Source organism: Macaca thibetana, chromosome 9, assembly GCF_024542745.1.
Source record: "Macaca thibetana thibetana isolate TM-01 chromosome 9, ASM2454274v1, whole genome shotgun sequence".
NCBI lineage: Eukaryota > Metazoa > Chordata > Mammalia > Primates > Cercopithecidae > Macaca > Macaca thibetana.
The window spans coordinates 13,436,092-13,449,320 of record NC_065586.1 but is presented as its reverse complement, the minus strand read 5'-3'; the positions used below and the strand labels follow the sequence as shown (position 1 = coordinate 13,449,320).

Genomic DNA, 13,229 nt, shown 5'->3' with positions numbered 1-13,229 from the left:
GTGTACACCACTCTCTCGGGGTTTGTATTTGGTCAGGGAGGGGAAAGTGGAATACAGTCTTGTCTGTGTTCAGTTACTTGTTAAGAGTCTTTATCTTCCTGATTTGACTTTTTTTTTTTTAATGATAACTCAAGGTAAGAGCCATCGTGAAAATATATCTCAGAATGCATTGTCATCTTTAATTAGGGGCAGGTGACTTTGTTCATTGTAATGTCACAAGTCCTCATATTTAGACCCGCTCTGTTTAAATGTCGTCTTTTAATCAAGTTGAGGTCAAAGCCACACCACAGAACCTGTCCGCTTTTCCTCTGTCGTTTTCTCTAGCATTGGCATCAGGGTAGAAACTCTTCAACGACCTGCAGAAGTCACGTGTAAACTGATGAAAATTAGTGAAAAATCGTGGACAATTACAAGTAATCGAATTTTTCAAACTGAGCAAAGCTAGCTAAGATGTGGATTTGGTTCATCTGAAAATAGTTTGATTATAGGCATTTTGCAGATCCATTCTTATCTGCCTCCCCTAATTTAGTTTGGACACTGTTTAATGAAAGAGGCCTGAAATAGTTTCACGCATTCAAAACACTTGGCTCTTCCCACTTTCTGAGTAAATTTTTTTTTCCACATCCGTGTTGATTACTCAGTTACTTGGACTTTTAAAAGTCTCTGTCTGGGTGACTGCCCTGATGGTGCTATCTGATTAATTCAGGAATGTAGGCTGCTTTCTTATTGATGACCTCAGAGAACTTAACTGCTTTATCTTAAAAGTGAGAGTAGTTTTGTTGACTTGGTCCTGGGAGATCTAAGGCCAGAGGAAGGGGAGTAGGTGTTAAGGAGGAACCTCTGTCTTCATGCCTAAGTGACCCTACTTTTCAAAAATAGAAGCCAAAGTGCAGTAGCCTCCATAGAGAAGCTTGTAAAATATTGTATTTTAAACTTTGACTGACATAGCAAGTTTTTCCTTTTTTCTTTTTTTTTTTTTTTTTAATTATAGGTCTGATTCTTCTCTCTCTCTCTGCAGGTGCAGTTTTAGAAAATAAACTTGCATATTAAATAAAGTGCAGTAGCTGAAAGCGAAAGAGTCACTTGTGTGAAAGATGAAAATCTTGCTTTCTTATCCAAATCATACTACATTTGAAATAACAAATCAGTATTTTTCATGTGTGCTTGCCTTTAAGCTGCTTAAAGGCTGAGATTTTCTGGGTAAACTGAGAAAACTAGAGTGCTGGCTAACTTTAAAGCATACTGTTGATATGCTGGTGAAAATGGGTTGTGAAGAGAAATTTGGAAACCTCTCCTGCTCTATGATTGGGCAAACGTACTTGCCACCTCAAATTAAAAAAAAAAAAAAGCCTAAAAATTGGCACCTGTGGGCATAATTTACCGTGAAAATGGTGTGATCAAGCAAAGCTGTCTTCTAAAGCCAAAGTAATCTTTCAAGTTTGCATACTCCAGAATAAGCAAAGTTTTAGGAATTATTATCGACTACAAATTCTGTGATTAATTCAGTTCTCAAAAAGTTTATTTATAAATTATAGATTATACATACTAAATAGAATGAGATTCTAGACTTGAGTGCTTATTCCTATGTTGAGGTCATTAGGATTCTAATTTTTGGTTGTTTTCTCATGCCAGATTATCACCATGAGGTGTATAAGATCCCAGAATTCAGCAACGATGTTAATGGGGAGGCCAAAGAGACACAACCCATTTTTTTAGGTAGGTTCCTATGTCAATTAATTTCTCAGCAAAACATCGTGGCCATTTGCAATTAGGGGGAAAAAGGAAATTGTTCAGGAACGGGAAATGTCTGCCATTGCTTAATGTATGACATTCTTTTCAAGACCTTTTATTTTACAGATTGCCAATATATCCCTTATTAACATTGCTAAAAGTTGTAATTTCAGACATAAATGTTTATTAGTGTCTACACACAGTGCTAATTATCACTCACTCACAGAGCCAGATGCTGACTGTGCAGTTTTGTGGCTCTGCGCTCACCCCATTTACATTGCATATTCGCTGGCATGCTTCACTGGCAATAGTTTGTGTAATTGGGGTATTACATCTTTGACATCTGGATAACAGAAATTCAATTTCCAGGAAGCTGCTATTTGTTTGGTTTTGCTTCTGCCTTGGGTGGGATAGAGGATTAATGTGCTGTCTTATTATAATGTCCCTTCACCTCTGTGGCCCAGTTGCTAATCCTGCCATGACGAAATTAAATTAAATCTACAGTCAAAAAGCATAAGGAAAATAAAAGTGTGATTGGCTGCCTAAACAGCTCTTGATAGTGCTAGTTATCATCAAGGAGCTCCTCATTTTCCTGGCTTTGTGCTCCTTTCACACCAGCATTTTGGGGCAGGGGGAACAGCATGCTTTCCTCTTACCATCCTTGTTCCCAGCTCACATCAGGGACAAGCAGAGCTAAAGCAGCATCTCCGAGACTTTCCAGCAAGTGTAGCTGCATGATGAGTGGGTAGGTAGCCACAAACATTGCCACCTTTTCCATGTGCAGTGTTGGCGCACATGCTATACAGGAAAGACTTTGGATGTGCAGTTTTTTATTTGCACACCATCCGCCAAAAATGCAACCATGTAGGATTTTGCCTCTAAGAGTGAAGTACCCATAAGGTCAGAGTGGAGAGTAGATGGTGTGGCCTTTGGCTTCAACCTTGCCCATCTGGGACCTCTGCAATCCCAGGTAGCAGGGTGAGGGCCCAGCACTGCACAGCAAAGAAGCAGAACATGAGAGGGATCAGAGCGAGAGCGATTACCATCAAAGCCACAATTACCCCATCAAAGGGGACTTCAGGTAGCAGGACTGCTGCCCAGACCCAGTGTGGGTCAGCCTTCAAACGAAGCTCTCACCGGGATCTCCCTGGTTTTGCTTTGAGGAATAGAAAGGGTGGGTCGGGATGCATTGGGAAGAAGTCAAATATTAATATATACTTTAAGAGGAAAAATAGGAGGGAAATGTCAGCATTTCTTACATGAGCGTTCATTGGTGGCACGTGGATCTTTTTGCTAAGGGAAAGAATAGCACTGGTGCCAGCACTGCTCCCAGTACCTGTTTACTGTTAAAGAGAGCTAGGAGCCAAAAGGTTAATAATCAAGTGAAATGCTGTGGCCCAGAAAGAGAATATTCTTGGATTTCAGTCTTTCCAGTCCCCTAAACTTGGTCAGTTGGAATTCTGTTTTGTTTTGTTTTGTTTTTTAGACAGAGTTTTGCTCTTGTTATCCAGGCTGGAGTGCAATGGCATGATCTCGGCTCACTGCAGCCCCTGCCTCCTGGGTTCAAGTGATTCTCCTGCCTCAGCCTCCCGAGTAGCTGGGATTACAGGCGCCCGCCACCACACCTGGCTAATTTTTTGTATTTTTAGTAGAGACAGAGTTTCACCATGTTGGCCAGGCTGGTCTCGAACTCCTGACCTTAGGTGATCCACCCACCTCGGCCTCCCAAAGTGCTGGGATTACAGGCATGAGCCACCGCGCCTGGCTGGTCAGTTGGAATTCTGTATTATCAAAGTACCACTCTATAAGCCATTTGAAATAACGAATTTGCCCTTTAGTAGAAAATTTACGTTCACCATACAAATGGAACATCATGTCCTTGATTTAGTTCTTCTCCAGCAAGGCAGGCTTTCCCGCGCTTTCTGCTGTGTACTAGAAAAGTGGTAAAGTCACTATGAGGAAAGTGAATTGTAAGGATAAGAGAGGGGAAGCTGAAGAGCAACAGGATGCTAGTGCCCAGGATTCAGTAAGCTGGAAACTCCCGCAGATGATAGACGTTGTTGATTTTCTTCTTCCTGGTCCAAGTTGAGGAAGATACAAGAATTCCAATGAAAGACCAGGCTTGAGATAGATACACTTTCAAAGTGGTTGCTCAAGAAGGCCTTCAATATCAAGAGACAAAAGATTGAACAGCCTGGGAATGTGCTGTGGGTTATTCTCAATCTTGTGTTCATTCTGAGGTCACGATGTAGTTGGTTCCCAAATAACATTTTTATTTTGTGATCTCTAGGTCAGTTAGGAAAAAATAACAGAAATTGTCACAGAAAACATGATTTCTGGAACAATTGAGAATAGTTCCCGATGGCATCTGAAAGTAGGAATTTTTTGTTGACAGTGTTATAGTTTATAGTTTTATAGTTACACTTTTCAAAACATAGATTTAAATATTTCAATTATGTTTACTTTATAAGTTGCTAAAGCCTGTCCATACAGATGTAGAATTCTATGGGAAGCTTATGACATCCAAGGGGGTTTGGTACCAAAATACTAGAACTCTTTCTCCTATAACAAAGTACTGACACACTGTCCCAGGGATATTCTATAGGATTTTCTACATTCAAACATATGTGTTCCCTTTAGTACTATCTGCATCTATAAGATCCAAGTTTATGTCCTAGGTGAAAAAGAGTCTTCCAGAATGTGGCAGAGGTTCCCATATCAGGTCTCCACCTGTGGAACATTTTTAGGCTGTTAACAAACATAGTGCATCTCACATGGTCGGGTAGCTCAGTAGTGTAAATGGCTTGGCCGAGAGCTTTAGGAATTACATATTTTTAATTGGATAATAGGGTCAGAAGACGTTACTTTACCCTGTGGACACTGACTTTCTCAAGCTGGCTGTGATGGGACTACAATGAAGATTTAAGCACTGTTTGAAGGAAAACGGTTCCCTTACGTCGATTCACCCAGTGTCTTTATGAGAAAATACTCCGAACTCAGCACTTTTCTGGAATGGGAGTGGGGTCAAAGATAGTCACAGAAATGGATAGAGACAGGGACCTTGTTCTCGGAGATTCAGATCCAGTTGGAGAGGAGACAGGACAAATTCAGGAAACAGGGCGCAGTATTCAGCAATCGTAAGAGCTGCAGTTGTTTAAGCACTTACTGTGTGCAAGGCAGCACATTGAGCACTTTACATGAAAGACCTGAGTGGCTCTTCGCAGAATGTCTGTACGAGTTATCGTCATCCCCATTCTGTAGATGAGCCTAGAGATGTCAAGGTGACCTGCCCAAGGTCTCTCAAGTAGGAAGTGCCACAGGTGGGGTTCCAGTGCAGGTCTGCCTGAGCTTTGAACACTGTACTTAACCGCCTCCCTGTGAACAGTAATTAAACGACAAATGTGAATGGTCAGGGCAACAGCAGATGCAGAGTTGGAAGGGGTAGAGAGGAGGACTCTATAAAGCAGAGATGTTGAACTACAGGAAAGATTCGCTCCTGTATTTCTCCTCCCTGGAGAAGATTCCAGGTGGGAAGGGGGAGGGAGCCGGCAGTAAGCATCATTATAGCTCGACCATGAGTGTTGCACCTTATGGCTTAGAAAGTTCTTTCACATCTGTTTTCTCGGGATTTTTACCATATACCTGTGGGGTACTTAGGGTAGATATAATGATTCCTATAATGATGGGAACCAAAGCTCAGTTACCTGACCTGCTCATTAATAGCAGAGACCAGAGTAAACCCAGGCCTCCTCTCAAAGATCTTTCCCCTCTGCCCTGTGGAGCCAGGCAAAGCCAAGGCTCATGGAGGAGGCCTTAGCTGCTAGCAGGGCACTTATAGAAGGATTTTTATGAGACAATTAATTTATTATTCATAGCACTAATACAAATATAAAATGAAGTCTCTTTTCACACATTGGATTTTGGGTTACATTTATCATAGTATGTACATTTGAAACATGTTTGTCAGGTGTTCAGTCTCATTCATTTATTCATTCAACAGAAATTCACTGTGCTCCTTTTACATCCATGCCAAGCCCTGTTCTAGTTACTCTTTTTAGTATTCAGTTCAGTTATTCAGCTTTCCATAGATGAAGCACACAGTGTGGCTGCCATGCCAGGTGAGCAGGATCGACATCTCTGAAACCCTGAAATCTCTTTTCAGTGGCTTTCTTGATGACAGCTGCCCCCACTAGAGTCCCCAGAATCTCCCCAAAGAGGACACACTCGAAAAATTCCTGTGCACTTTTACAAGTTAGAGAGTTATCTCCCAGCCACGACGTCGTTCTCCTCCCGGAGGACTGGGCAGGTCTGTTTGTAAGACGGAGGAGGTCTTCACCTGGAGTCAGGTGGCCTGGGTCCCACCCTGGTTCTTGGTTGGTTTCAAAAGGCTTAGGAGCTGAGCCCCTGCTCCCAAGAGGAAGAAGGGTCTAGTGTGTCACCATATCTGGGGCAGGAGTTGCAAACTTAGGGGCAATGAAGGGCCAAGAGGGAAAAGTAGAACCCCGAAATCCCAGTATTTCGAAGCAAGTGCTTCCCGACTCTGTTCCTCCCCGTCAAAGCTCCATCTTCAGCACGCTGGCCTCTCCTTTTTTGGTGGTGGAATGAACGGGACAGACAACCAGGAGTGTCTCCTGGGGTTAAGTATGTGGCCGGTAATAGTGTCATTTACCCAGAGCTTGCTGTGTGCCAGGCACTATGTAAAGGACTTTGTAAATGTTATCCCATTAATTGTCCCAAGAAACGTGTTGTTTTTCCCTCTTGATGGATGAAGAATTTGAGGAGTTCACAGAGTTACTCAGTGCCAGAGCCAGGACGCAAGCCAGGGTCTGCCTGTCTCCAAAGCAAGCCCTTAACCGCATGGCAGGCTGTGTTCAAACGCGCTCCCAAGCGGAACCCCCGGCGTGTCCAGCAGATCAAAGGGGAGCAGAGCTGCTTGAAGAAAGGTCGAGGAGACCCAGAGCGCCTTATGTGCGTTCCACATTCCTCTGTGGGCCTCTGCAGAATGTTAGGGCACCCCCAGTCACTATTTTAAAACCCCTGGTCTAGACTGTTCCCAAGGCTTCATACAGCACCTGATATGTCTGATTATACTCTAGGACCAAAAAATGGCTTCAAAAACAATTGCAAGCGAAGTCAAAGTTTGGAGAGCCTCTTGAGAAGACTTAAATACTGATAGCTTCTTTCAATTTATGTGCACATATACATGTGTTTCAGTAGCTGTGGATGCAGAACTTTGTCGTTCTCACGTATGACTTGTTGCCTGAAGTCTGGGAGGCATTTGTATTTAGGCCATACGGGCCCTCCATTTCTCACTTAGTTTTTATTGCAGCTACACTGTGAGGTTGGTGTTGGGTTGGCCTCATGTTTTACAAATGGGAACCTCAACTCAGGGGTGAAAGTGATTTGCCCAAGGCTACATGGTCATTAGTAGCTGACCACACTTTCCAGTCGGGTCTCCTGACATCCACTTCTGCGCTCTTCACCTTGTCAGAGCTGCCACCACTCCTTGCTCCAATCTGCTCACATAGGCTGATCTCAATACGTAACTTCTCACCCTCTCTCCTGCTTAGAGACTTCAGCTGCCTTGTCATGGGTTCTAGAATCAAGGCAAAGCCCTTCACTGAGTGTTTAGTATGCGTAGTGTGACCCGACCGCATCTGCATCTCCCTGTCTCTAGCTTTCATGCAACCACCGTCCGTTGAGCCAGCCGGCTTCCTAAAGCAGGACTTCCAGGTGCAGAGGGGGCTCCACAGAGAGAAGGAATGAGGTGGCCAGGAGCTGTGGCCTGGGAAAGCCCCTGGGAAGAAAGGAGCTAGGGCTTGTTTACTGTCTCCCGTGTATGCTAGGCACTTCCGAACTTTATCTCATTTAACACTGAGACCAGCTCTGAGAAGGTATTGTCATTTCTCCTTTTATATGAGAAAAATGGGCCTTTAGAATTGTTAGTGTATGTAAGGTCATAGAGCTAGGAGACAAGAGCCTGGATCTGGAATTTGGACATGGCCTGGCCGCAGTCTTTCACTGTAACACGCTGCCGTGGAGGAGTGAGGCCCCGCTCTCCCCCTCGTTCAGTTCGCTGTCTGTGTCTAACCCACCTTTCCAGCCTTCTCTTGCTCTTCACCCTCACTGAAAACATGTGCTGTTGTCAAACCGGCCACATCATTCCCTCCTTAAAGCACCTTCCCGTTCTCATCTCCGCCGTTTCACAGTGGCTCCTTCTCCATCCTAGCCTCCTACCATGCCTTACCCCATTTCCAAACTCCTTCCCCTAAAATCCTGTCTCTCCCATCGGTTTTTAAAGCCCAATTCAAATATTACCTTGGCCTGTAAGCCTTCTCAGTTTACATAGCATAGTAGAGAGAAGTCGGATTTAGAGTCAGAAAACCTTGCTTCGAATCTCAGGCTCCAGCTGTAACACCTTGGAGAACACTCTTGAGGGCTTTCCTCATCTTCTGTAATAGAAGAATAATGTTGGCCCTCCTGACGCACATGGGAGATCCTGTATGGTAAAATGCTTTTTCAAACTGGAAAACACTTGTGTTTGTGTTTTTATTACCCCATTCTTCCTCCTTCTCCCAGATTTAGGAATTACCTTTTATTTTTTTGAGACAGAGTCTCGCTGTGTCGCCCAGGCTGGAGTGCAGTGGTGCCATCTCGGTTCACTGCAGGCCCTGTCTCCCGGGTTCACGCCATTCTCCTGCCTCAGCCTCCCGAGTAGCTGGGACTCCAGGCGCCCGCCACCACGCCCGGCTAATGTGTTTGTATTTTTAGTAGAGACGGGGTTTCACCGTGTTAGCCAGGATGGTCTCGATCTCCTGACCTCATGATCCGCCCGCCTCGGCCTCCCAAAGTGCTGGGATGGCAGGCGTGGGCCACCGCGCCCGGCCTAGAAGTTATCTTTTCTTCTGATACTTGGGCACTAAGTAGTAACAGTACTCTTCTCTGGCACTCACCATGTGATGCCTAATATTTACTTATTTTTGTGTGTGGCTTTATTGTGCTCAAGTCACCCAGCAGATCCTCCCCCGAACCTTAACAGCTGCCACATTGAAATGGAGTTGTTTATTTGCAGGACTCTTCTAATCGCTCCTAATGTAAACTGTCAGATCCTAGAGGGCAAGTGTGACCTGAATTCATTTTGGATCCTTTGAGAACCTAGCACAATGCTGTATCCGCAATAGGTACTCTGCTGATAGGTCTTCAGATATGTGATTTAAATGCATGAATATATTGGACACTGTCGTTAGGACTCTGAAGATTTATTGTAAAGTATACTGCTATATTGAGATTGTAGAGACATTTAGTGAGCCAAACTAAAAGATGCCTCATTTAACTTTAAGCTTCTGTAACATACTAGAGTAGAAATTTGGGATTTCTGATGTTGATTTGTGAGATACAACTTCTTTTTTCAAATCTAGAAGAAACTGAAAAGGAGAACTCACATATGAAAGCCAGTGACATGTTGGAAACCAAAATTGGAAAATCACATTTGTTCTACTTGTTCCTTATTCTGCTGTAACACAGGTACAGCTTTAGAAAGGTGCTTAAGATAGCACTGGCCCGTCTGTAAACCGATGTTGACATTGTTGACTTCTCAGATTCCACATGAAGCAAGCTTTTCTACCTTAATTTAAGGACATACAGCCATGTATTAAAGATCACACCCACAAACCTTGGTGCCTGTCGGGTTTCTGAAGGAGTTGGGCCCCTGCACACAGCCACCCAAGTTGTATCTGCCCAAGGGGGCCCTGTGAGGGGCCAGTGGGGCTAACAGGCAGCCTGCAGCCTGCTCACCACGGCCCGCGTGGGGGCAGCAGCTGTCCTAAGGAAAAACCACCTCTTTCTGTTTCTCAGGAAAGCTCGTTGTGGTTCAGCAACTGCCCTGTAAATGAAAAGTGTGATATATTGTGGTCTTTTACTTTTCTTACACTGGTCATGACCAAATCATTGAAAAAATAATAATAAAGTCATGAAGGGTAGAATCTAAGGAAACATGTTGACAATTCAGCCTCTCTCTGATTTTATTTTCGGAGGAAAATCATATGGCCATCTATACGGTGAAGTAAGGATTTTGAACCAGTGTGTTCTGCATCTCAAAGTTAAAAATAGACCTGGGATGTTGGCGCAGGAAGTCTGTTATCCTTATAAGTAGCAGATTATCGGAGAGAAAGTGACCTGGACAGCAGTGCCCCAGCAGTAGCAGGGGAGTGGGGTTGGCGAAGGGCAGAAACCTGAACCTGCAGCCATTGCAATCCACATGGTGCCTTTCGGGTCCTGAGAGTATTGTGTGCAACTTGGGCTGCCCCTCTGCCTGCAATTCTTTTCCATTTTTCAGAGACAGGGTCTCACTCTGTTGCCCTGGCTGGAGTGCATGGTATGATCATAGCTCACTGAAGCCTCCAACTCCTGGGCTCAAGCTACTCAGCCTTCCAAGTAGCTGGGACTTCAGGCATGTACCACCATGCCCAGCTAATTTTTTTATTTTTTGTAGAGACAGCGTCTCCCTCTGTTGCACTAGTTGGTCTTGAACTCCTGGCCTCAAGCGATCCTCCAGCCTTGGCCTCCCACAGTGCTGGGGTTGTAGGTGTGATGCTTGAAATTCTTTGTCATCTAAGTGTACCCAAACTCCCTAGCATGACAGCTGAGACCCTGCAGGAACTGCCCCCGTCTTCTTCCAGCTGATTCCTGACACTCCCGTCTTGCCTCCATGTACAGCAGCCATACCACACCACTTTTCCTTCCTGCAGCAGCTCTCCTTCCTTACATTTTAGACTGTGCACTTCCTCACGTCATTGACATGCTTACCACTCTTCTGCAAAAAAAAAAAAAAAAAAAAAAAAAAAAAATTCTACAAAAAATTACAAAAAGTAGCCGGGTGTAATGGTGCATACCTGTAGTCCCAACTACTCAGGAGGCTGAGGTGGGAGGATCAGTTGAGCCCCGGGGGTGGAAGTTGCAGTGAGCTGAGAGAGCACCATTGCACTCCAGCCTGGGCAACAAGCGAGATCCTGTCTCCAAAAAAAAAAAAGAAAACCACAAGAAAATCCCAATAGGGCAACAAGTGCTTGCTTAATTTATTTGTTCCACTTGCTTCTTAAAGAATATAACCAGATATTCCAGTCAACACTTATTTTTTGTATGGTCACATATATCTTCAATGGACACTGAGAAATACAGTCTTTTACTTGAACCCTAAAATATAATGGCCTTTGGCACTAGAAATCCAAAAGCTTCCTTTGGTATCAACTCTTCCAAGCCTGTATGTATCCTGCTATCATCTAGCCTGATATCTTTGCATTTTTGTTTGCAGAACAATGTCTGGCACATTCTAGGAAATATCATAAGTATTTGTTAAATAAACTTTTTTTTCCTTTGAGTTAGAGTCTCGCTGTGTTGCCCAGGCTGGAGTACAGTGGTGCAATCTCGGCTCACTGCATCCTTCACCTCTGATTCAAGTGATTCTCCTGCCTCAGCCTGCCGAGTAGCTGGCACTATAGGTGCGTGCCACCACGCCTGGCTAGTTTTTGTATTTTTAGTAGAGACGGGGTTTCACCATTTTGGCCAGGCAGGTCTTGAACTCCTGACCTCAAGTGATCTGCCCGCCTTGGCTCCCCAAACTGCTGGAATTACCGGCATGAGCCACCACGCCCAGCCTGTTTTCTATTTTATTAGGTAAAAGTCTCCATCCTTTAAAGTCTAACTCTGAAGTAGGATGCCCTTCTGTGCCCCTGTGTGTCACCAGTCTCCGTGCCACCCGTCTCCCCGGGCCTCGCAGACTCACATGGCACAAGGGACAGCACCCCTGGAATCTTGCAACACTGGGGCCCTGGCATGTGCTCTGCCGGCCTCTTTGCCTGGAGTGACCTCGGCTACCCTTGCCTCCATGATCTTTTAATTGTCCTTCCAGTCTCAGCTTGAATTCCTTCAGGGCAAGACTCTGAGTGTTCAATGCTGTATTCCTACTGTAGTATTCCTTGGCACAGAGTAGACTCTTAGTAACTATTTTTGAATATATGAGTTCCATGTTAAAACATATTAAAAGGTAATGTGCCTCCAGTTATCAGTAGGTCAGAGTGGGACGACTGAGATGAGGCCGTTTCCTCGTGCAGGAGTGTCCCATGCGACACAGGAGGTCTTCATCCCACCCTCCACATCGGCAGCGTAAACGTACGTCAATGTTGATAGCACCCCATCTACACATTGAACCCATCAAACGCGCCCTCTGCGAACGTAAGCTACAGCATGGTCCTTAGCAGGCCAGGGTTGTGGGATCAGTCATTCTGAAGGCAATTTGGCTTTAAACAGGAAAAAAACTATTCCATTGCCATCAACTGAACGCACCTCCCTCATCCATTGTCTCACAGATACCAGGAGGAAGGGGGAGCAGATGAGAGGCTGTGCTGAACAATTTGGCCGCATGACCATAGTTAGGAGAGAGAGGTCAAAGGGCACATTCCACTGGTGGTCAGGTGACTGTGCCTCATTTCTCTACAAAGGATAGCTTATCGCACGCATATTTGATAATATATTTTCGAATCATTACAAAGTTTAGACAGATTTTCTTTCAGTATTCCATACAACCAATATCCTTGTAAATAAGAATCCATAAAATTGTTTTCTTAGTGTTGCATTTTTTTCAAACATGCAGAAATATACCGTGTTATTCAGATTCCAAGGGGTTTACAATGTTTTTTACTTGAAATCAAATTTTATATCTGAAAGGTTAATGGAGAAAACTAATTATGCTGCTATCTGGTAACCAAATGTGTGATGAGACATTTGTCTCTGTAATTAACAGCAAGGAACTTTTATAGTTCCATAAAATCAAATGCTACATAGAGTATTCTGTGAGCATTTGTTTGGCCGAGGTGTCCAAAACAGAGATGTTTATGGATGATATAAACTTGAGCTGAAATGTAATGCAGGTGTCTGTGTCTCTCGCAGCATTTCTCATTGTTGAAATGGAAGCCAAAAGATTAATACCTTTACATTGTCATGATAAAATAAGTGATGTGTTCTTGGAACAGTGGAACGCTACATGAGTTACTCAGTAATTCCAAGAATTTATTCTGTTCCAGGAATAATATCCTTAACAATTTATTTTTACAGAAAAAGTTGATGCAATAGAATAGACTATGAAGTTGCTTGTGTGGTGAATGGAATTATATCTCTCAAGTATGACTTTACACCTACATAGGAAATGTAAAGAACCCCACAAAAATGCAAGGTTCAGGTACCTCTTCAAGGTGAAAAGTCAGGAGATGCAAAAGTTAAGGTACCTCTGTTGCATTAACTCATTCTCATTGCACATAGATAATTTTTTCGATTACTAGCAAGACTTTAATGGGTACCTTAATATGCACAGCATGAAATGTGGCTGAAGAGTTGCTACAGGAATATTAGCTTTAGCATTTCTCTACGAGTTCAGTGTTCCTCTTTTCAACTCTCCACTGGGAGGGAGAGCCTGGTGCCGGCACACAGTAGAGCAGGGTGGCCCA

The 13,229-nt window shown here is 43.9% G+C and overlaps 3 protein-coding genes across 23 annotated transcripts in view; 2 read left to right on the top strand and 1 right to left on the bottom strand.

Moving 5' to 3' along the window:
* PRPF18 (pre-mRNA processing factor 18) overlaps positions 1-13,229 on the bottom strand; it is a 387,690-nt gene that overhangs the window by 105,801 nt on the left and 268,660 nt on the right. The gene's annotated exons all lie outside the window — the stretch shown is intronic.
* PHYH (phytanoyl-CoA 2-hydroxylase) overlaps positions 1-13,229 on the top strand; it is a 1,057,918-nt gene that overhangs the window by 811,415 nt on the left and 233,274 nt on the right. The gene's annotated exons all lie outside the window — the stretch shown is intronic.
* Positions 1-13,229, top strand: part of BEND7 (BEN domain containing 7) — an 89,160-nt gene that overhangs the window by 1,154 nt on the left and 74,777 nt on the right. For 19 of the 21 annotated variants that reach the window (XR_007728669.1, XR_007728670.1, XR_007728671.1 and 16 more), the window contains exon 2: positions 1,633-1,716. The exons of 1 other annotated variant lie outside the window; for it this stretch is intronic. Coding sequence is in view for 13 of the 20 variants with exons in the window: in XM_050803227.1 (XP_050659184.1) it covers positions 1,633-1,716 (84 nt within the window). In the remaining 7 variants the exon portion in view is untranslated. Of the gene's footprint in view, positions 1-13; positions 414-1,632; positions 1,717-13,229 lie in introns of those variants that run through there. One more of the 21 variants, XM_050803230.1, reaches the window with a different exon arrangement.